Below are 24,359 nucleotides of genomic sequence, written 5' to 3' on the forward strand. Positions count from 1 at the left end.
AGGGGAGGAATGATCCATTTTGATACAGAGAGGGAAGCGGCGGGTTTGATGTTGTGCCTGATGTCGGAACTGTAGCCAGTTAGAAGATGAAGTTTTGTTACTCCAATTTGTATTGAGCTGTGACAGTGCTTTTACCATGGAGACTGAAATAATTGCAATTGAAGTGTTGTCCTTTATCCACTGACGTGCTTTATAAACCTTTAACAGTGTACAAAAGTCAAAGGATTTGTGTATGGGAATCACAAACACAACAGCACGTTTGATCCGCTTTATCTGTCAGTTCACCAGAGCTTGAACACAAAGTACACTGCAGATGCTGTGGGCAAAGCAACAGGTACAAAATGCTGGAGGAACTAAGCAGGCTGGGCAGCATCCGTGGAAACGAACAGTGAACATTTCGGGCCGAGACTGAAAACCGTGATCTACAGTTTTGCACTGGGAAACGGCCGTTCACTTGCTCCGTGTGTGCGAAGAGACTCATTCAGTTAACCCACCTTGTGATGCTCCGGTGAGTTCACAATAAATAGAGGCCACTTTTCTGTCCGGAGTGAGCAAAGAGTTTTACTCACTCATCCCAGTTGCTGCAACACCAGCAACTTCACATCAGGGAGGAAGTTCAAATCAGCTCCGTGTTAAATGTTTCACCATCACGGTGACTGAAGGCAGCTGCAGGTTCATGAGGGACTGTTACTGTCAGATTCTGCAGTTCTTGCGGCTGCTCATCGCACCCAGGACTGAACCCTGGTCACTGAGCATTGGAGGAGTCGGTTCTGCTGATGTTAGACTTAAACTAGACTGGTGTTTAATATTGCGGAGCTGTGAAAGATAAATCAATTCTGTATCAAATCCTATGTCGCAGGTACTTACTGTCACCGCCAAACTAAAAAAAAAATGTACACTAGAGAGTCCACTCGGTCCATCTGCTCCATGCCCAGGTTATCTGTTCCATATCAGTATTTTAAAATTTACATCTCACACTCCCTGTTGCAACTTGTCACCGCTCCGTGGGAGAAGAGATTTCCCTTGAATTTCTTAGAATCAGAGAAATCTGCAGCAAATTACAGGCCCTTCGGCCCACAATGTTGTTCCGACCACGTAACCTACTCTAGAAAATTCCTGGAATTGCCCTACCACAGAACCCTCTATTTTCCTAAGCTCCATGTACCTGTCTAAGATTATCTTAAAAGACTCTATTGTACCCGTCTATACCACCGTCGCTGGCAGTGCAGTCCACACACCCACCATTATCTGTATAAAATATATATCTCTGACATCTGCCTTGAACTACTTCCAAGCACCTTATCTATGCCCCCCACGTGTTCGCCATCTCAGCCCCGGGGAAAAAAGCCTCTGACTTTTCACACGATCAATGCCTCTCATCATCTGATACACCTGCATGATTTTCCCCAGGCTAATTAACAGGATGAGCTCGCTGAGTATTTGACCTTCCCCAGGGCTCTGGACTAAGGTGGTTAAACTTTTTCCCTGCTCTTTTCAAATTTTGTGTCATTTTCACTAATTTCAAAGGACTGTGCCTCAGACAGCCGGGTTGTTGCAATGCGCCTCTAAAGCCTGGCAGCAGACTAGCGAGTGAATCTTCGATGGAGCAGAGTAAGAGACCAAAGGGTTGCCAGCCTGAGTCAGGGCTTTGGGGCCCTGGAAAGAGATGGGTTCTGGAGGTTACGAACAGGAGGAGGAAGAGGAACCAGACCAGCGGGATGTGGCTATGAAGGAAACATGAGAAACTTTTGGAAACTGGTTAATCGAAAAACAAAATGGTTAATCTCTACAAAACATTGCAGGTAATCAGCAGATCAGGCAGCAAATGTGGAGAGGAATAAATGGGCAGCATTTAAACCGATCCCCTTGAGCATGTCTAGACTGTGTACTCCTCTGCTTAGTTGCTGCCTGAACTGCAGAGCCTCTTCAGCATTTTGTGTATGTGCATCTTTGTATTTCCAGCAAATGCAGAATCTCTTTTGTTTCAGATCTGTTTCAGAACACGAAATGCCTGTTGATATTGAGTGTATCGTTTATGGGAGCCGGTTTCTGCGTTAAGAAAGCTGCTGAGTTTTCTACACAGAAAAAAAACTGAGATATGGACGTGGAACCGGTCCCTGCAGAATCTTTTAATGGCACCATACTTACCCATAATTCATCGCGTTTAAAATTTCGCTGTCGTTTGAAGCACCGATCAGATGCGCAGGCGTCAGGATCGCAGCCGTCTCCGATAACTACGCATGCGCGCTGTATACAAAATGTCGGGAGGATCGGAAAGGTAAGGGTTTTTCTGACTCTAATTGGGTGACAATTGCTGTGAGAACCGGAGACTGTGGCCCGCAAACTCAGCACAGGCCAGATTTTTTCTTCTCTGTCAGCCCCACGATCCGTACACGGGCCCCGGGGAGCTTCCGGCTAATCAGGGAACGGGAGCAGATAGATCTCACAGACAGAGCTGAGCTCTACCTAACTGAATGCGAGGATTAGGAATTCGGAAAAAGAGAACAAAATCTTTCTATCAGCTGTTGAGAAAATCAATTTTGTTCTATCTCCAACCGCAGCAAGTGAAAATCTGCAGAAGCTGGAACTCTTTTAATGCTGGAACAGCATTAGTACTCTTTTCCATAGATTCAGCCCGGCCTGCTGAGTTCCTCCAGCATTTTGTGTGTGTTGCTTGTTCTACCTCCTCTTGTTCTGGACTATTCTACACGTGAGGACATGTTTTGACCCGTTCTCTCTGGGTACATAATGATATCAAACACCTTTGTCCTGGGCAACAAGTAGCCTTCAAATCACAAATATGCCAGACTCTAGTGAGTCAAACTACCACCCCCTTCCCTTCATATTCATTGGCATTGCCATAACCGAGTTCATCACCGTCCGTCACTTGCGGGAGGGTTCAGCGGAAATATTTATGTAAAATACAGAAACTGGTTGTACCTGTTTGCATTTTGGTGATGCAAAATTTGCTGGAGAATTTGCAAGTGGGAAGAAGGGGAGTGATATTTGGAAGTCTGACTTTTTAAAGCATCATTTAGTAAGAAAATTGCACACAGTGACATACAAAAGTCTGGGCACCCCTGCTCAAAATTCCTGTTCCTGAGAACAGCTAAGCGAGTAAAACGATGACCTGATTTCCAAAAGGCATAAAGTTATAGATGACACATTGTTTAATATTTTAAGCAAGATTACTGTTTTGCATCCATCATTTACAGTTTCAAAATAATAAAAAAGGAAAAGGGCCTGAGTTTGGACACCCTCCATAGTCAGTGCTTAGTAACAACCCCGTTGGCAAGTATCACAGCTTATAAATACTTTCTGTCGCCAGCCAAGAGTCTTTCAATTCTTGTTTGAAAGGCTTCTAGTTCTGTGAGATTCTTGGGCCGTCTTGCATGCACTGCTCTTTTGAGGTCTATCCACAGATTTTCGATGATGTTTAGGTCAGGGGCCTGTGAGGGCCATGGCAAAACCTTCAGCTTGTGCCTCCTGAGGTAGTCCATTGTGGATTTTGAGGTGTGTTTAGGATCATTATCCTGTTGTCAAAGCCATTCTCTTTCCATCTTCAGCTTTTTTACAGACGGTGTGATGTTTGCTTCCAGAATTTGCTGGTATTTAATTGGATTCAATTTCCATATACCAGTGAAATATTCCCATGTAACTGGCTGTAACACAAGCCCAAAGCATGATCAATCCACCCCCTTGCATAACAGTTGAAGAGGTGTTCTGTTCATGAAATGCTGCACCCTTTTTTTCTCCAAACATACCATTGCTCATCGTGGCCAATAAGTTCTTTTGTAACTTCATCAGTCCACAGGATTTGTTTCCAAAATGCATAAGGCTTGTTTAGATGTTCCTTTGCAAACTTCTGATGCTGAGTTTTGTGGTGAGGATGCAGGAAATTTTTCTTTGGATGACTCTTCCATGAAGGTCATATTTGTGCAGTTATCGCTGCACAGTAGAACAGTGCACCACCACTTCAGAGTCTGCTAAATATTCCTGAAGGTCTTTTGCAGTCAAACGGGTGTTTTGATTTTCCTTTCTAGCAATCCTACGAGCAGTTTTCTCGGAAGGACTTCTTGGTCTTCTAGACCTCAAAATGACCTCCACCATTCCTGTTACCTGACATTTCTTAAGTACATTACGAACTAAGGAAATGGCTAACTGCAAAACCTTTGCTGTCTTCTCTTGCTTTGTGGGCATTATGTATTTTAATTTTCAGAGTGCAAGGCAGGGACTTAGCGGAGCCCGTGGCTGCTGATTGTTGGGCCAAGGTTTGTGGAGTCGGTATTTATAAGGCTTTGAAATTTGTAACACCTGGCTTTTCCACAATAACAGGTGGGACACTTTAGAAACTGTTGTAGGAGGAATTATCTGGCAGAGCTAAGTCAAATGTGTGATAGGGATTCGATAGTTAGGGGAACATAACTAGAAGAGGATTAACGTCCTAGTGGTAAGGCTTGCAAGTGCTAGTGGGAGAGTCAAACTAAAGTTGCAGGCAGGGAGGGAGCCAGAATGACAGAACAAATAATGGAGGGGGTTAATTGAATTGAATTGGCTTTATTACTTATATCCTTCATATACATGAGGAGAAGAAACATTTACATTACGTCTCTGACTAAATGTGCAATGTGCAATTTATAGTCATAATAAATAGTGTGTACAACAGGCAGTCAACATAACATAGAGATACAGGATGAATCAGGATGAATTAGTCAGTCTGATGGCTTAGTGGAAGAAGCTGTCCCAGAGCTTGCTGGTCCTGGCTTTGGGATGTCTGCACCACTCTCTGCAGAGTCCTGCGATTGAGGGAAGTACAGTCCCCATACCAGACAGTGACACAGCCAGTTACAATACTCTCAATTGTAACCCTGTAGAAAGTTCTTAGGATTTAGGTCCCTATTTCAAACATTTCAATGCTCTGAAGTGAAAGAGCACTGTTGTGTATTTGTCACCAGACAACCAGTGTGTATGGAACATATATTATTATATTGCAGCCATTACAGGAACTTGGCTCCAGCCAACAGTCTGAGGAATTTAGAGCGACAAATTTTTCTCTAGTGATCGCAGACTATGCCAAGAAACAAAGCTTGATATATTAAGTGATTTTAATTTTCCATATATTGACTGAGACTCCTATACCGTAAAAGGGTTAGTTGGGGTAGAGTTTGTCAAATGTGCCCATAATCGGAATGTAGAATTCCCAATGTAGAAATGTGCAATAGGCTGTTAGAAAATGATCTAGGGCTGGTGACACAGAATAGTGCTCATAATGCCATGAGATTCAAAGTAAATATGGAAAAAGAGATGTCTGGACCACAGGTTGAGATTCTAAATTGGAGAGAGGTCAATTTTGATGGCGTCAGAAAGGATCTGACAAGTGTGGATTGGGACAGGCTGTTTTCTGGCAAATGTGCACTTGGTGAGTGGGAGTTCTTCAGAAGTGAAATTTTGCAGGTGTAGAGTTTGTACGTGCCTGCAAAACTAAAAGTAGAAAGGTAACTGGTGCAGGGAACCTTGGTTTTCAAGAGATATTGAGGCCCCGGATATTTTGTTCCTCTAAATACCTTAGACAGTTGGGTGCTACCAAGACTCAGTAATGACTGCAATATCGTAATTCCACACCGTGAGCTCATCCGACAATTTTTTCAGTTGTCTTCTCTTGGTTTTTAAAAGCTTCCCAATAGTTTCTGCTCTTTTGTTTGCCATCTCTTTGGCTTTTATGTTGGCTTTGGCTTCTCATTTCAGCCACAGTTGTGTCCTCCTGCCTTTCCAATGCTTCCACTTCTTTGGGATGTGTCTATCACTCAGCTCCCGAGTTGCTCCCAGAAACTCCAGCCATTGATGCTCCATCGTCATTCCTACCAGATTCCCCTTCCAGTCAGGTTTGGCCAGCTTCTCTGTCACAGAAACGTGGAGAAGGTCAGAACAGAAACATGCCCACTCTGGACGATCAGAATGGTAATCTGTACGGGAGACAAAATAGATGGGGGAGGTTTTAAATAGCAGTTTTGCATCCATATTGACTCAGGAGATGGACACAGAGTCGATAGAGGTGAGGCAAAGCAGCATCAACTTCAGAGACCCTGGACAGATTACAGAGGTGGAGTTATTTGCTGTCTCAAGGCAAATTAGTGTGGATAAATCCCCAGGGCTTGAAATGTAGATCCCTGGCACCCTGTGGAAGACAAGTGCAGAAATTGTCGGGATCCAAGCACAGATATTTAAATCATCCTTAGTGACAGGTGAGGTACTGGAGGATTGGAGGACAGACAATGTTGTTCCACTGTTCAAGAAAAGCTCTAAAATTAAGCTAGGAAGTGATATGTTGGTGAATTTCACAGCAGTAGTGAGAAAGTCATTGGGACATAAGTGCAGGAACCGGATATATAAGTATTTGGATAGATGTAGACTGATTAAGGATAGACAGCATGGCTTTGTGCATGATAGGTCATGTCTAACCAATCTCATGGAGCTACTCGAGGAAGATATCAGGAAAGTGGATGAAGACAAGGCAAGTGGATGTTGTCTACATGGACTTTAGCAAGGCACTTGACAAAGTCTCATATGGGAGGTTGGTCAAGAAGATTCAGTCACTCAGCATTCAAGATGAGACAGTAAATTGAATGAGACACTGTCTTTGGGAGAAGCCAGAGTGTGGTAGCAGATGGTTGCCTCTCTGACTGGAGGCCTGTGACTAGTGGTTGCAAAAAGGATCAGTGCTGGATCTGTTGTTGTTTTTCATCTATATCAGTAATCTGGATAGCAAATTTGTGGATGACAACAAGACCGGTGGTGTAGAGGACAGTGAGGAGGACTATCAGGGCTTTCAGTATGATCTGGACCAGGTGGGAAAATGGTTTGAGAAATGGAAAATGGAATTTAATGCAGACCAGTGTGAGTTGTGGCACTTTGGTCTGACCTACCAAGGGAGGTCTTTCACAGTGACTGGTCGGGCACAGGGGAGTGTTATAGCAGAAAGGGACCTCTTGAAGAAGAAAGTCCTTAATTCACTGAAAGTGGTATCACAGTTAGATAGAGACGGAAGGGAAGATTTTAGCCCAATGGCCTTCATGAACAAAAATACTGACAACAAAAGATGGATGTTATGTTGACTTGCAGAAGACATTGCTGAAGCCTAATTTGGAGTACTGAGTGCAGTTTTGTTCACAACCTACAGGAAAGATGTAAGGACTTTGAAAGAGTTCAGAGAAAATTCACAAGGATGTTGCCATGTCTGAAGGACTTAGGTTATAAGGAAAGATTGAACAGGTCAGGACTTTATTCCTTGGAAGATAGCAGATTGAGGAGAGATTTGATTGTGATAGAGGGGCATAGATAGTGTAAATGCAAGCTGGCTTTTACCACTGAGATGGGGTGGGATTACAACCAGAGGCCCTGGGTTCAGGATGAAAGGTGAAATGTTAAGGGTAACATGAGGGGAAACTTCTTCATACAGTCAGTCATCCAGGTGTGGAATGAGCAGACAGCGCAAGAAGTGCATGCAAGCTCAATTTCAACATTTCAGAGGTTCATGTAGGTACCTGGATGGTAGGGGTATGGGAGTGGGCAGATTAAATAGTTCAGCACAGACTAGATGGCCCAAAGGGCCTGTTTCTGTGTTGTAATTTTCTACAAGAATGTGAAATATTACAAAAATTCACTCTGTCTTTTTAACAGCTGTGGAGACCAACCATTCACCTCAACAGGAATTTTTTATATGGCGTTAAAACTGTGGCACTTAAAGTTAATAATACATAAAAAAAAATCCCAGATGCACATCAAGAAAGACTATTTGTGTGAGACTGTTTCAGTTACTGTGGGGCCAGGCACCCATGCAGCTTAGCAGGAACAGAGAATAATACCAATGGAGAGAGTCCAACTCAGCCAAGGTACAAATTGGAGATGGCAGAAATGCCCTATTCTTATAGAAACAGGAACAGCATTAGGGAATTGATGGTCATTCCTGACTGTGCCCAGTCAGGAGATGATTTATCTGTCCAACCTGGGTATAACCTCACTGTATCAGTGTGATTCCAGATCAAACCTTGGCAACTCAAGTAATCACATCTGAAATGTTGTCCTAAACCCATTGATGGATTTTGTAAATCTTTTACAGGTTAAAAATGAGAAGGAATTTATCTCCAGGAAGCTCAAACATGGCACACCAGTTTTGTTGTCTCTGTCCAGATATTTAAGAAGTGGGGCGAGGGATTCAATCGACCATCCTTCCTGCTCAGACTGTGGGGAGGGATTCACTCGGTCATCCTTCCTGCTCAACTGTGGGGAGGGATTCACTCCGTCATCTGACCAACTGGCACGCCCGTCATTTTACACAGGAGAGAGGCCGTTCACCTGCTCAGAAGGTACATCAGCACATTCACACTGGGCAAGGCCATTCACCTGTACTGTGTGTGAGAAAGGATTCAGTCAGTCTTCCCACCTGTGGACACACCAGTCAGATCACTCTGGGCAAAGGCTGGTGATCTGCTGAATATCTGGGAAAGGATTCACTCAGTCATCTGACCTAATGGCACACCAGCGTGTTCACACTGGGCTGAGGCCGTTCACCTGCTCACAATGTGGGAAGGGATTCACTCAGTCATCCCACCTGCACAGTCACAAGCGAGTTCACACTGGGGAGAAGCCATTCACCTGCTCAGAATGTGGGAAGGGATTCACTCAGTCATCCACACTACAGAGTCATCAGCGAGTTCACACTGGAGAGAGGCCTTTCACCTGCTCAGAGTGTGGGAAGGGATTCACTCGGTCATCCCAACTACTGGCACACCAGCAAGTTCACACTGGGGAGTGGCCTTTCACCTGCTCAGAATGTGGGAAAGGATTCACTAAATCATCCAGCTTACTGTTACATCAGCGAGTTCACACAGGGGAGAAGCCATTCAGCTGCTCAGTCTGTGGAAAGAGATTCATTCAGTCATCTTACCTGCAGAGTCATCAGCGAGTTCACACAGGGGAGAAGCCGTTCAGCTGCTCAGTGTGTGGGAAGAGATTCACTCAGTCATCCCACCTACTGAATCACCAGCGAGTTCACACTGGGGAGAGGCCGTTCACCTGCTCAGACTGTGGTAAGAGATTCACTCAGTCTTCCACCCTACAGAGTCATCAACGAGTTCACACTGGGGAGAGGCCGTTCACTTGCTCAGAATGTGGGAAGAGAGTCACTGATTCATCTGCCCTACAGAGACATCAGCGAGTTCACACTGGGGAGAAGCCGTTCACCTGCGCAGAATGTGGGAAGAGATTCACTGATTCATCCACCCTACAGAAGCATCAGCGAGCTCATACTGGGGAGAAGCCGTTCACCTGCTCAGAATGTGGGAAGAGATTCACTCAATTATCCAATCTACAGAGACATCATCGAGTTCACACTGGGGAGAAGCCGTTCACCTGCTCAGTCTGTGGGAAGAGATTCACTGATCCATCCACCCTACTGAGTCATCAGCGAGTTCACACTGGGGAGAAGCCATTCACCTGCTCAGAATGTGGGAAGAGATTCACTCGGTCATCCTACCTACAGAGTCATCAACAAGTTCACACTGGAGAGAAGCCGTTCACCTGCACAGAATGTGGGAAGAAATTCACTTGGTCATCCACACTACAGAGTCACCAGCGATTTCACACCGGGGAGAAGTCGTTCATCTGCTCAGACTGTGGGAAGGGATTCACTGACTCTTCCACCCTACAGAGACATCAGCGAGTTCACACTGGGGAGAAGCCATTCACCTGCTCAGAATGTGGGAAGGGATTCACTCAGTCATCCCACCTACTGGAACACAAGTTAGTTCACACTGGGGAGAAGCCGTTCACCTGCGCAGAATGTGGGAAGAGATTCGCTCATTCATCCAACCTACATAGTCATCAGCGAGTTCACACTGGGGAGAAGCCGTTCACCTGCTCAGAATGTGGGAAGAGATTCACACACTCTTCCACCCTTCAGAGACATCAGCGAGTTCACACTGGGGAGAAGCCATTCACCTGCTCAGAATGTGGGAAGGGATTCACTCTGTCATCCCACCTACTGGCGCACCAGTCAGTTCACACTGGGGAGAGGCTGTTCACCTGCTCAGACTGTGGGAAGGGATTCACTCAGTCATCCAACCTACAGAGACATCACCAAGTTCACACTGGGGAGAAGCCATTCACCTGCTCAGTCTGTGGGAAAGGATTCACTCGGTTATCCCAACTACTGGAACACAAGTCAGTTCATAGTGGGGAGTGGCCATTGTTATGAATCCCTAGGTTTCGTTTGATATGGACTGTCATTTTAAGAGAGATTAAGAAGGTGAATCAGTCTGACTTGCAGCTTGTTTACATCGCTCGCAGCTTGTTTTGTTTTAACCGAGGACACAGACACTCAGAGTCAGATGGAGACGGATGAAAAATGGAAGGATTGAAACCAGGGAACTAGTGGCCAAAGGTCACTGTTTAGAACTTTCCTGTGCCCACAAGGGTGGGTTAATTATCCATTCACTGTACATTGAATGTGTGGTTGTCACCTTGTTTGATCCATAGACGTGTATCTGATTTGAGGTATCCTGTGAAGTCCACTTATGTGTTAACCCTTGCCTGGGTGTGACGTGGTCATTCATTTGAAGATGATACCCCTCATGACAAGTCACTTTCGGTGATAATTCGTATGTAGATTTGTAAAGATGACGGATAAAATCTACAGCAACTGGTCTCTCATTTTACCACTGTGGAACCTGTAGAACAGACAGACAGACAGACGTACTTTATTGATCCTGAGGGAAATTGAGTTTCATTTCAGCCGCACCAACCAAGAATAGTGTAGAAATATAGCAATATAAAACCATCAATAATTAAATAATAATAAGTTAATCTTTGCAAGTGGAAATAATTCCAGGACCAGCCTATTGGCTCAGGATGTCTGTCACTACGAGGGAAGATTAGAAAAGTTTGATGGCCACAGGCAGGAATGACTTCCTGTGACGCTCAGTGTTACATCTCGGTGGAATGAGTCTCTGGCTGAATGTACTCCTGTGCCTAACCAGTATATTATGGAGCGGATTGGAGTCATTGTCCAAGATGGCATGCAACTTGGACATCATTCTCTTTTACGACACCACCGTCAGAGAGTGCAGTTCAACCCCCAGAACATCACTGGCATTACGAATGAGTTTGTTGATTCTGTTGGTGTCTGCTACCCTCAACTTTCTTCCCCAGCACACAACAACAAACATGATAACACTGGTCACCACAGCCTCGTAGAACATACTCACCATCGTCTGGTAGATGTCAAAGGACCTCAGTCACCTCAGGAAATAGAGTCGGCTCTGACCCTTCTTGTAAACAGCCTGTGTGTTCTTTGAGCAGTCCTGTTTATTGTCAATTCGTATCCCCAGGTATTTGTAATCTTCCACCATGTCCACACTGACCCCTTGGGTGGAAACAGGGGTCACCAGTGCCTTAACCCTCCTCAGGTCCACCACCAGCTCCTTAGTCTTTTTCACAGTAAGCTGCAGATGATTCTGCTCGTACCATGTGACAAAGATTTCCACCATAGCTCTGTACTCAGCCTCATCTCCATTGCTGTTCGACATTTACCCTGAATTACAAATATCTCTCTCATCACCTGTTTTGTGGATGAACTGAACATTCATACTTTACCACCTGCAGACTCCAAGCCTTGTTTTCCCCGAGCTCAATAGTTTGGGAGTTATATTTACACACATATATACACATAACACTGTTAATTTTCATTTAATTTGCTTAAGTTACTATAGTATAAATGGATACTAATAAGCATTGTGGTTTTCACATCAAAAACAGACTCCAGTAGTAGTCTGTTGCTGCTGGTTCGTTTCTGAAGCGTTAAGGTTCGTAACAAAATGGGGCCTGCTTCTGGGATATGATCAAATTTGAGGATTGATTAATTATCAATTTCATTGGGGAAATCTCTTTTGATTTATTTCTGTTTGGAAAATTTGCAGCAATGGATGTTGATCGATGTCAGGAAGCGCCAACCTCTGTGGCATTAGAGGACGCCAGAAGTGTTGAGTTGTTGAGTATTGCTGAAAGGTTAAAACTTGCTAAGGTGAAATTGACAATGAGGAGATGCAGAGGATACCAGCTGAACATTATGTATCTGAGGGTGTGTTTAAAGTGGAGGAGTTGGAGGTGTTTCCTGAAAGTGAACCTCGTGAGCTTGAGCTCCAGTACAAGTGAGAAAAATTAAAGATGGAGGCTGCGGAAAGGCAGAGGCAGTTTGAGGCTACAGAAGCAGAAAAACAGACAGAAAATTGTCTCATAAAGTGTAATAAAGGGAAAGGCTTAGCATGCCTATACTGCTTTGCCAGTTGATGAAGCAGCTGATTTTTTATACTGCACCAATCATCGCCACTGGGCTATAAACGTGCAAGAGCAGTGTGTGGTTCATTGCTTTGCTCAAAAACACTCACACTGCCTCGGCTGAGGCTCGAAAACATGACCTTCAGATCACTAGTTCAACACCCTAACCAGCTGGCCACGCACCACACATTATGACCTAGTGAAGCAGGCTGTGCTCAAAACTTATGAGTTGGTCCCAGAAGCATAAAGGCAAAAGTTTCGAAATTTGAAGAAACCTGTGAAACAGACTTATATGAAATTTGCTTATGAGTAATTTGTGTGTATTGCCCGCTGGTGCACATATAAAAATGTAAATGATGATTTTAACAGCTTGAACGAGTTGGTTTTAACTGAAGAATCCAAAAAGTGTGTCCCTGATGACATAAAGATGTATTTAGATGGAAATGATGCTGCCACTATGCAGGAGTCTGCTAGATTAGCAGATCAGTTTGCTTTAACTCATAAGGTTATGGTTACCCTGAGTAAGAGTTTCGAAAAGAGTAGCAGGGATAACCAGGGTAAACCAGAAATTAATGCTGGGATTTGTCACAGTTGTCAAGTTTTGGCTAAACCTCATCAGGTCACCCCAGTGGCCCCACTCCGACCTATACCTGCATTCTGTGAACCCTTTTCTAAAGTTATAGAGAATTATGTTGGCCCATTGCCAAAGCCTAAAGCTGGCCATCAGTATCTGCTAACTATTATGTGTACTGCGTCCAGATTCCCAGAGGCAATACCTCTCAGAAATATTAAAGCTAAAACTGTCGCGAAGGCTCTTACTGAGTTTTTTTTTTACTTTATTCGATTTGCCTCAAGAAATCCCGTCTGATCAAGGAAGTAATTTTACATCTGGGTTATTCCAGCAGGTAGTTTCTGAACTGGGAGCAAAACAAATTACATCATTTACATACCATCCGGAATCACAAGGGGCTTCAGAAAGATTTCACTCTACCCACAAAACAATGATTAAGACATACTGTGTTGAAAATGGAAACGACGAGGATGAAGGAATACATTTGCTTTTGTTCGCAGTAAGAGAGTCGGTTCAGGAATCATTGGGCTTTACTCCATTTGAACTCGTATTTGGACGCAGAGTGAGGTGACCTTTGACCTTGTAAAAGGAGCGGTGGATTGGTGGGGATTTACATGTTAACTTGTTAGACTATGTTTTAAATTTCAAAAATAAACTACACCAATTCTGTGGTCTAGCGAGACAAAACTTAAAGATTTCTCAAAACAAAATGAAGTGTTGGTTTGATAAGCAGGGTTCTGAAAGAAAATACCAGGTGTGAGATAAGGTGCTTGCCTTATGTTGACGAATCCACTTCAGGTGAAATTCAATAGACCGTATGAAATAGTCACTCAATTTAATGATGTGAATTATGTTATTACAACACACAACCTACGTAAACTAACACACCTGGCACACATAAATATGATAAAGCCTTGTTTTGACAATCTGGCACCATCTGTGAGAGTTGTTGTCAAAACATATGAATCTGGCAACCCTGAGCTTGAAACAATTGACTCGTCTGAGACTTTTCACAAGCCAAACGTGGTCCCAGTTAGGATAATGAACTCCGCTGTTCCAGAAAACATTGATAACAAGTCGGCTCATCTGCAGCCAAAGCAACAACAACAGCTGAAGGAATTAATTCTGAAGTTTAAAGATTTCTTTCCCGATGTTCGCAAGCAAACCACGGTCTCATTACATGATGCAGATACTGGTCAAGCCAAACCGATTAAACAACACCCATATCGCATGAACGTAGAGAATGTAAATTGGCTGAGCAATTGTTGTAAGCGTGGAAACAGATTCAGGGGCACAGATTATGGGAAGGTAAATGAAGTAACAAAAACAGATGTCTATCCTATCGCTAGGATAGATGATTGCATCGATAAAGTTGGAATAGCTAATTTCTTACAAAGATTGATCTGCTGACAGGGTATTGGTGTGTTCCATTGACGGACAGACATAGAGAAATTTCTGCCTTTGCGACACCATCTAGGTTGTATGAATACAATGTTTTGCCTTTTGGAAAGAAAAATGCTCCAGGAACATCCCAGAGAATGATTAATTTTGAAATTCGAGGGTTAGAACACACAGATGCCTATGTTGATGACTTAGTCACAGGGAGTGACACTTGGGAAGAGTATATCTCTGATTGGTAAGAAGGCTCTTAGAAGGTTTCTGGGAATGGATGGATGTTATCGTAAGTTCTGTAAGAACTTTGCTGCTCTCGCTCTTCCTCTGACTAATCTCCTGAAGATGGGTGAAAAGTTTGTTTGGACCGAACCTTGTCAGGAGGCATTTGATCGATTGAAAGATATTATTTGAGATTAGGCTAATCAATGTAGTATTCTCAGCAAATTTAATTAGCAGATTGGAGCTGTGGGTGGCAACACAAGTCATGGGTGCACAGAGAGTAAAGGAGAGGGCCAAAGTGACAACCCTGTGGGGTATGTGTGCTGAGGGTCAGAGAGACAGAGGAGATGGAGCCCACTCTTACCACCTGCTGGTGATCTGACAGGAAGTCCAGGATCCAGCTACACAAGGCAGGGTGAAGGCCGAGGTCTCTGAGCTCCTTGTCGATACTTCATGCCTTTGTATGGCTACTGCTCTGCCCATGACTGCAAGGAACTGCAGAGAACTTTGGAGAGCAGAAAACATCAGAGAAACAAGCCTCCACTCCATGGACTCTCCCTACACTTCCCCTCCCTCGGAAAAACAGGCCATGTACATAAAGAAGCTCATAACCTGGACATTCTCGCTGCAAACCCGCTCCCACATTGGCGGAGAGATACAAAAGCCTTAAAGTGCGTAACACCAGGCTGAAGGATGGCTTCCTGTCTGCAGTTATAAGCCAAATGAATGATAAAATGGACTCGGCCTCACAATGTAACTCGACGTGACCCTGCACCATATGTCTATCTGCACTGCACTTTCTCTGCAGCCATAATACTTTGTTACAGTTATTTTTTTGTTGTCTATGAGCTCAATGTACTGTTGTAATGTATCGATCTGTGTGGATGGTACATCAGGCAAGATTTTCACTGTAGCTCAGTACGTGATGATAATAAACAAATACACCACTTTAATTGTGTGGAAATATTAGACAGACTGAGCTTCTGCTCCGGAACCACAGAAGGAAACTGACCAGTTGTCATTTCTGTGGAAAGCAAATATATGGAAAATGCTTCAATCTCACATTACGATCTGCAGTAACTGGGATCAGGTGACCGGCGGTGGGTCTGCCATATCAATATCAGAATCAAGTTTAATAGCACCAGCATATGCCATGAAATTCGTTGTCTCTGCGGTATCAGTAGAACCTAATTAACAAAAGATCTTAACAATTGTGACTTAAAGTAAGTATATATATATAGTTCAAAAATATAAAAAAAATGTAATAAGCTATTCTAATTGTGTAAATGTAATAATCTAATTTAATTGTGTGGAGCTATTTGATCCGGATCTCACTGCGTTCTCTGAAAGGGACAAAGGTGAAGCTACATGTACACGTCGAGCAGTGACCCGCAAATGCTGCAGATCTGCAGAAAAACGTGAACAGGAAACGGGATCAGGTGACGGGTGGAGGGTCTCCCTCCTGAACTGGTGACTCTGCTCCTCGGCCCTAACATGCTGCCCGACCCATCCGCCGCATTCCCCACATTATTCCATATTTACACCAGATACATGTCTACTTTTCCACACCATATCTACCCCGATCCCTTTCCCTCCACCTCCAGGTCACAGAGCCACTGGCTCGATTCCCATCCCCTTTTTCAGAGACTGGGATCACTGGTTCAACCGGTAATGATGTTCTGCATTTCAATGTGTTCACCTCTCAGTCCTCGATTCTCTAAATGACATTTAGAGTTACCACATTTGATCTTTCTTCAGGTTATGACCCCACCTCTCCAGGGATCAGTCAAGTGAATCTTCATTGCACTCTCTATAACAAATACTCTCTAACCTCATTGTTTATGGAATTATTTTCCATCTTCTGCAGCTCCGTGTTGCCCCAACCATTGAGCTCCCAGCCCTGTCACTATTTTCACCTTCCACCTCCCCCCTCACCTGAATCCACCTCTCACTCCCCAGCTCATGCCCCATCCCTACCCCTCACCTCTTTTCTCTGACTATTTCCCCTCCACTCTCAGTCCAGAGGGAGGGTCTCGGCCCGAAATGTTTACGGTCCATCTCCCTCCACAGATGCTGTCCGACCCACTGAGTTCCTCCGGCAGTTTGCTCTTTGGTCTGTATAACCCGTGTTAATATGGGGAGCGGGATTTTACACCATATTGCAGGGTTAGGGTTAATGGACTTTTCGGTGAGACGACAACATTAATCAGAGGTTTCATCACTGAATCCAGTGTTGTGGGATGTAAAGTCCCCTGTTATGTGTCCGGCTGTGCCGTGTTGTTGGTGGAGTGGGCAGCGTGGTGTTTGTCTCGATTCGGGTCACAACATCAGAATTGCCAGCGGGATCCACACACAGTGTATTAGTCAACAGAAAACCTCTCGTCCCTGCAGTCTTTGTCTCCTGGTAAACTGAAAACCCTGACAGTGTGGACCATAGATACCCCTTCCTCTCAGAGTCAGGGGATCATTCAGACAGCTGATCGCTGAGAGGAATTATATTTATTGGTCATTAAAGTTCGCCCAGATACGTTTGGACGGATTTGATGTGGAGTTCGGGGTGTCAGAGTGAAAGGGCCGGACGGCCGAACTCCCTCCGTTGTCCAAACATCCTTCCAGGTGAGGCGACACTTCACCTGTGAATCTTCCGGGGTCGCCTGTTGTGTCCGCTGCTCCCGATGCGGCCGCCTCGACACTGGTGACACGGGCTCCTCCGCAGTTGTGTCGGGTTGGAACGTTTTTAACGGGTGTCGATATTTTTCTACCCTTTTGTGCGGGAGGGGTGGGTTTTGGGGGTTGATGATCGGGATGCCGTCCTTTTTGATGCGGGGGGTCGGGAGGGAGTTTCATTTTTTTTTTCTCTGAACGACTTTCATGCTTTCTTTGTGTCGTGGTTCTCTAGAGAAAAAAAACTCATCGTTATTTACGGATACCTGCTTTGATAATAAATTAACCTTTGAACCATCCACTCCGAGCGGGACTTCCCGGTGTCCAAACATTTCAATTCCGATTCCCATTCCCGTTCCGACGTGTCATCCCATCCCTTGCCAAGATGAGGCCATCCTCAGGGTGCGGGATCAGCAACTTGTATTCCGTCTGGGTGCCCCCACCCACCCTGATGGCATGGATATCGATTTCCCCTTCCGGTGAACAAATTTACCTCACACCCCTCCGTCCCACTCCCTCTCATCCCCTCTGTCTTTGTACGTCCTCTCACCTGCTTATCACTTCACTCTGGGTCCACTGCTCCATCCCTTTCGCAATATATTGAAGTGTACCTGTGAGTGTCGATACTCAAAACATCCTCACACGTCTGGTGTTACATGGTTCGACCTTCATACATCCAGTTTAGTGTTTAAATATATAAAAAGTTAAAGAAGCTTGAATCTTTACATAAATTATTATCGCAACTATACGAATAGAAAATATTGTATTTTGGAAGTGACAAATGTTAATGGGAGGAGAGCAACCATTTGGGAGGTTTGGAAATGCATTTCATCTCGTTCATTGCCTCACTAAGTTACTCTTTTTCCAATCAACACAAAGAGAAAAAGAGCCTCTTTTCAATCAACTACAGTTGGTGGAGCGAGGCCAAGGAGTTAATCAGCTACTAATGATATGAAATGACGTAAAACTAGCTTGTAGCCTAGAATTTTTTTTCCATTTGGCTTCCAAAACAAAACTAAATTTATCCAGGTGTAGAAGAGGATTTTGGATGATTAGCTTGTGTATTTTTCTTTCATTATTTTCGACTCTTAATCATGGGTTTCGATGTTCATTCCGTGCTTAATATAGCTCCTTCCTGGAATCCAATGGTATCCATTGGAAAGAGCGGAAAAATGCTTCCATTTGTGTACAGGTATTTCCCAACTTCCTTGGACAACGGGACGAGCGAGAAGGAATTTCACAAATACCTAAATAAAAAACAGTCACAGCTCCAGGATTTCACCAAAAACAATCAAATATCCTAATGTTATTAGTGGTATTTCTCCCCACCAGCCAACACCCCCGCTTCTGTAAAATTCGCTTTATTTAATATGCGGGGTTGTTAAATTCCGCGCTTGTTTATATTGACTTTTTTACAGAGGTGTCAGAGCGGCGCTGCTGTGAGCTCTGGTAGCACTGCACCCCTGAATGTATGAGATAGTACAGTGTTAAATGCAAAACCCTGAGCAGTGTCGATGATCAGAGGGATCTTAGACTCCAAGTTCATCGCTCCCTGAAAGAGACTGCACAGATTGATCGGGTGGTTAAGAAGGCAAATGGCATGGTTGTCTTTGTTAGTTGAAGCACTGAGTTCAAAAGTCATGAAGTTGTGTTGCAGCTTTGTAAAACTTGTTAGCTCACATCTGGAGTGTTTCATACTGTTCTGGTCGCCCCCATTCTCGGAAGGATGTCCGGGCTTTGGAGAGGGCGCAGAAGAGGTTTACCAGGATACTCCCTGGATTAGAGGGCATGAGCTAATTCAAGAGGCTGGACAAACTTGTGTTGTTTTCTCCAGGCTGGGGTGAGACTGAATGGACGTTTACAAGATTACGAGAGGAATAGGTAGAGTGGACAGAGGGTATGTTTTTTCCTGGGGGTTTGAAATGTCTGACACATTTAAGGTGAGAGGAGATGTGAGGGGCAAGTTTGTTTATTTCCACAGAGTGCTAGGAAGCTGGAAACTATGCCTGGGATGTTAGACCCCACCAGTCACGTGATTCCATTTGCCCCTCCCATTTAACCATAGATGTAACAATCTCTTTGTGCATGTTCACAATCTCCAGGTGGGTGGTCACGCATCCTCCATGTTGTGTTGGGGAAATCTGATGTTGGCCCCTGAGTCCCGTTAACTTACCCCCAACTGGCCTCGTTTCCTGAGGCTCCTCACATTTGACCTGGAGCTTTATGGCTGTTGTGTCTTTTCCCGGACTGGGGTGGGTGAGAAAGGAGAACGTCCCAGGTTGTGGGGATCTTTGATTTCACTGCCTGCTTTACCGAGAGACTGGGAAGTCTAGGGGTGAGAATGTTTCCTGTGATGTGCTGATCTGGACACAAGGACACACATGCAACCTCTGCCAAGGCTCGAACTAGCAACCTTCAGATCTCTAGATGAACACCTTAACCACTTGGCCACGCGCCAACACATGTGATAGTAGAACACTAAAGAAGGCACAATGTTTCCCTTTAAATTATCCTGGTACCAATTTGTTTGTTATTCCTGGAAATGTGTTCAGTACAGTTGTTGCAAACAAGGTGTACATAAGTAATCTCAGGAATGTTCGGCTTTATGTATAAGGAGCATTTGATGGTTCTGGACCTGTGCTCAATGGAGTTCAGAGGGATGGTGGGGGTGGTGGAGGGATGTATGGTTAAGTAAACCGACTGAATGCTGAAAAGCCTGGATACAGTGGACATGGAGTGGATGTTTCCATTAGACAGCGAGTCTGTGATCTGACAGCACTGTCTCAGAGTAAAGATGCTTTTCTTTAAAACTGAGATGAGAAAAAAGAAATTGGCCTTAAGGTGTCTGATCTGTGGAATTTGTTGCCACAGAGGTTGGTTGAGGCTCCAATTTGGATATATTTGTGACAGATTAATATATTCATGATTGCTGAGTAGCTTCAGGTTTACAGGGGGAAGACAGGGATATGGTGTTGGAATAAAAATCAGCCGTGGTTGAATGATGGGCAGACCAGATGTATCGAATCACCTAATTCTGTCTTATGTCTTACCATGACTGAATGATGGCTCCTTCTTATCCCATATCGTTCTGTGAGATGTGAGGGACAATAAAAGTTTGTTCACTGAGATCGTTAAATCTGCCTTCAGTGTTTAAATTTCAGTGAGTTTTGTTCTTAGTAACATTAAGCAGAAAAGTTTAGTTCTCCTTTTCATTATTAATGTGCTTCATTGTCTCTCTGGTTAAAGTTAGACCTGTGGTGAGAGATTTATTGGAAGAAAAACACCAACTGGAGGCAAACCACGACTGAAGACGAGGGAACAGCAACAAGTGTACCAGCCCGAGGACTGAGAGCACCGACTGGAGAGAAACCAATCTGACTCGGAGATTCCAGTGATTCAGTCAGGAGAATGTTTGGTGAGTCTCATTTACTCAAACACTGGTCCTTTAGACATTACATACCTGTACAAAGGAAGGTAGGTAATAGTGGGGAGTGAGACTGAATGTGCCCAGCAGAACCAGTTATGCCTCTGTCAGACCCAGTTGCAATCACTCCAGGTCTGGTAATGTGCTTCCAGCAGCCCAGCCCTTTGAAACCACTCCCATTCCCTCACAGTGGTCACTCAGTTCAAGATCTTACATCCTCTGATGCAGCTTTTGGTCAGTTCTGAGTGGGGAGAGGGAAAGAGAGGGGAGTGTTTATACTGACTGTCTTTCAAAAACATTAATTGTTTGAACTTGCTGCAGACTCTCTACCCATACCCTGTACTTTCTCAACCAAATTATTGACATAGATGACAAGTAGCAATGGGTGTAACCCCAGGGAACGTCACGAAGCATGGAACTCGAGTCCAAGAAACTGCCTCTCACCATCACCCTCTGATTCCTACCACCCAGCCATTCCCAGGCTCTGGGGCTCTGTAACAAACTCAATGTTAACAGGAAGATTAGTCAGTGATTAAGATGCTGAGAGAATTGTGGCCTCCTGAAAGGACATGCGAGCTGAGCTGTCTGATTCATTGGACCAGATCCACCCTCGTTGACAACGTAATTTACCCCTTGCCCATCCACCCACGTCATATCACTCACAGTACCCCAACCACCCTCCGTCCCGCCAGTGGCCCCACACCCTTCTGACCATTCATCCCACACCGACACATAGACAGGCCCCCTTCACCCACGTCCACCCTCCCAGCTTGGGGAACCACAACAAACTGATCCCGCGATCCCGACACAGTGCAAAACTAACGCCAGGGATGCAAGACTGGAGAGCCCGGAGCCTCCAGTTGTCCGGCTCGGTCCCGGCCCTTTGCCACTTGCACCCGGCCCTGGATTTACACAAACCCGAGATTAACCCCTTCCTCACCGCCACCTGAACAGGAGAAACACCCGCATCAGCTGGGGTTGAGCTGCAGTTGGTTCGGGTATGTGTTAAAGCTCCCCGCTGTCGGATATGGAGACCAGAATCGTACGCGGTAAAACCATATAACAATTACAGCATGGAAACAGGCCGTCTCGGCCCTTCTAGCCTGTGCCGAACGCTTACTCTCACCTCATTCCACTTACCTGCACTCACCCCATAACCCTCCATTCCTTTCCTGTACATATACCTATACAATTTTTTTTTAAATGACAAAATCAAACCTGTCTCTACCACTTCCACTGGAAGCTCGTTCCACACAGTTACCACTCTCTGAGTAAAGAAGTTACCCCTCGTGTTGCCCCCTAATCTTTTGCCCCTTAACTCTCAACTCATGTCCTCTTATTTGAATCTCCCCTACTCTCAATGGAAAAAACCTGTCCACGTCAACTCTGTCTATCCCCTCATAATTTTAAATACCTCTATCAAGTCCCCCCACAACCTTCTACGCTCCAAATAATGAAGACCTAACTTGTTCAACCTTTCTCTGTAACTCGGGTGCTGAAACCCAGGTAACGTTCTGGTAAATCTCCTCTGTACTCTATTGACATCTTTCCTATAATTTCGTGACCAGAACTGTATACAAAACTCCAAAATCTGGCCTCGCTAATGCCTTCTACAATTTTAACATCACATCCCAACTCCAATACTCAATGCTCTGATTTATAAAGGCCAGCATACCAAAAGCTTTCTTCACCACATGAGATTCCACCTTCAGGGAAATATGCACCATTATTCCTAGATTTCCTCACACTGTCTACAAGCTTTCTCTATTTGTGAACTAACCACTTCTCTCCTAGTCTCTTCAATTTGATTCGCACCCCCCAACCATTCTAGTTTAAAGTCTCCCCAGTAGCCTTCACAGATCTCCCGCCAGGATATTAATCCCCCTAGGTTTCAAGTGTAACCCGTCATTTTTGTACAGATTACTCCTGCCCCAAAAGAGGTCCCAATGATCAAGAAACTTGAATCCCTGCCCCCTGCTCCAATCTTTCAGCCACACATTTATCCTCCACCTCATTCCATTCCTACTGTCACTGCCGCGTGGCACAGGCAGCAATCCCGAGATTACTCCAGCCCTCCCTTCTTGCTCCCTCTCTCCCTCACTCTCAATTCTCCCTAACCCCTTCCTTGTCATCACAAGGATGTTGCCAGATCTGGAGGACTTGGGTTATAAGGAGAGATTGAACAGGCCAGGACTTTATTCCTTGGAATGTGGAAGATTGAGGGGAGATTTGATGGAGGTATACTACAATTATGAGGGTTAGAGATAGGGTAAAAGCAAGCTGGCTTTTACCACTGAGATGGGGTGTGACTATAACCAGAGGCCATGGGTTAAGGGTGAAAGGTGAAACGTTCAGGGGAACATGAGGGGAAACTTCTGCTGGGTGAGTTTCCAAAGAGATCACCAGCTCGAAACCCAGCACGGATGGAATGCGTGCAGGGGAGCCGGCTGGATTCGAACTCGGGACCTTTCATCCTGAAGTCTGGCATTGATGCCACTATGCCACCAGCCAGGTCAGGAGATATTGACATGGCATTGAAACTGTGGCACTTTATATTAACATTACATAAAGGGAAACCCCAGCTGCACGTCAACAAAGGCTATTTACGTGAGAGGGTTTATTTACCGTGGGGCCAGACACCCTTTCAGCTCAGTGGGAAGAGGGACTAATTCAAATGGACAGAGTCAAACAGAGCCAAGTCACAGATTGGAGATGGCATAAGTGTCCCACTCTTATAGACCATCAGAGAGTTTGAGGGTCATTCCAGATACCAGCACTGTGCCCAGTTAGAAGGTGATTTCTCTCTCCAACTTGTGTTGAACTTCATTGTAACAGTGTGATGTCGGATCACACCTTGGCAACTCAAGTGATCTCATCTCAAATGTTGTCCTTCACCCACTGATGGATTTTTAAATCATTTCACAGGTTAAAATCGACCAGGAATTTGTCTATGGGAATTCAAACTCAACACACCAGTTGTGCTGTCTCTGTCTAGATATTTAAGGAGCAAGAGATTCAATCAGCCATCCTTCCTGCTCAGACTTTGCGGAGGGATTCACTCGGTCATCTGACCAATTGACACGTCCATCATTTTACACGGGAGAGACCATTCACCTGCTCAGACTGTGGGAATGGATTCACTCGGTAATCTCAACTGAAGCTACACACTGGGCAAGGCCATTCATCTATTCTGTGAGTGGGAAGGGGTTCAGTCGGTCTTCCCACCTGTGGACACACCAGTCAGTTCACACGGGGCAGAGACTGGTCATCTGCTGAATTTGTGGGGAAGGATTCACTCGGTCATCTGATCTAATGGCTCACCAGCGAGTTCACACCGGGCAGCGGCTGTTCGCCTGCTCAGACTGTGGGAAGGGATTCACTTGCTCATCTAAACTGAAGGTACATCAGCGAGTTCACACTGGGGAGAGGCCATTCACCTGCTCAGACTGTGGGAAGGGATTCACTTGCTCATCCACACTGAAGGCACTCAGTCATTCATCCACCCTACACAGTCACCAACGAGTTCACACTGGGGAGAGGCCATTCACCTGCTCAGATTGTGGGAAAGGATTCAGTCATTCATCCACCTTACAGAGACACCAGCGAGTTCACACTGGGGAGAAGCCATTCACCTGCTCAGAATGTGGGAGGGGATTCACTCAGTCATCTGATCTACAAAACCACCAGCGAGTTCACACTGGGGAGCGGCCATTCACCTGCTCAGTCTGTGGGAAGGGATTCACACAGTCGTCCAAA

General features: G+C 44.9%; 1 protein-coding gene across 1 annotated transcript; it reads left to right on the forward strand.

Moving 5' to 3' along the window:
* The first annotated feature begins 2,218 nt into the window (after nucleotides 1–2,218).
* LOC132388793 (gastrula zinc finger protein XlCGF26.1-like) lies at nucleotides 2,219–23,908 on the forward strand. Its single transcript, XM_059961203.1, has 4 exons — nucleotides 2,219–2,278; nucleotides 8,117–13,468; nucleotides 20,426–20,594; nucleotides 23,529–23,908. Exon 2 carries the CDS (start codon nucleotides 8,528–8,530, stop codon nucleotides 10,250–10,252), a length of 1,725 nt encoding a protein of 574 aa, XP_059817186.1. The 5' UTR covers nucleotides 2,219–2,278; nucleotides 8,117–8,527; the 3' UTR covers nucleotides 10,253–13,468; nucleotides 20,426–20,594; nucleotides 23,529–23,908.
* The last annotated feature ends 451 nt before the right edge of the window (nucleotides 23,909–24,359 follow it).

Source organism: Hypanus sabinus, unplaced genomic scaffold (assembly GCF_030144855.1).
Source record: "Hypanus sabinus isolate sHypSab1 unplaced genomic scaffold, sHypSab1.hap1 scaffold_412, whole genome shotgun sequence".
NCBI lineage: Eukaryota > Metazoa > Chordata > Chondrichthyes > Myliobatiformes > Dasyatidae > Hypanus > Hypanus sabinus.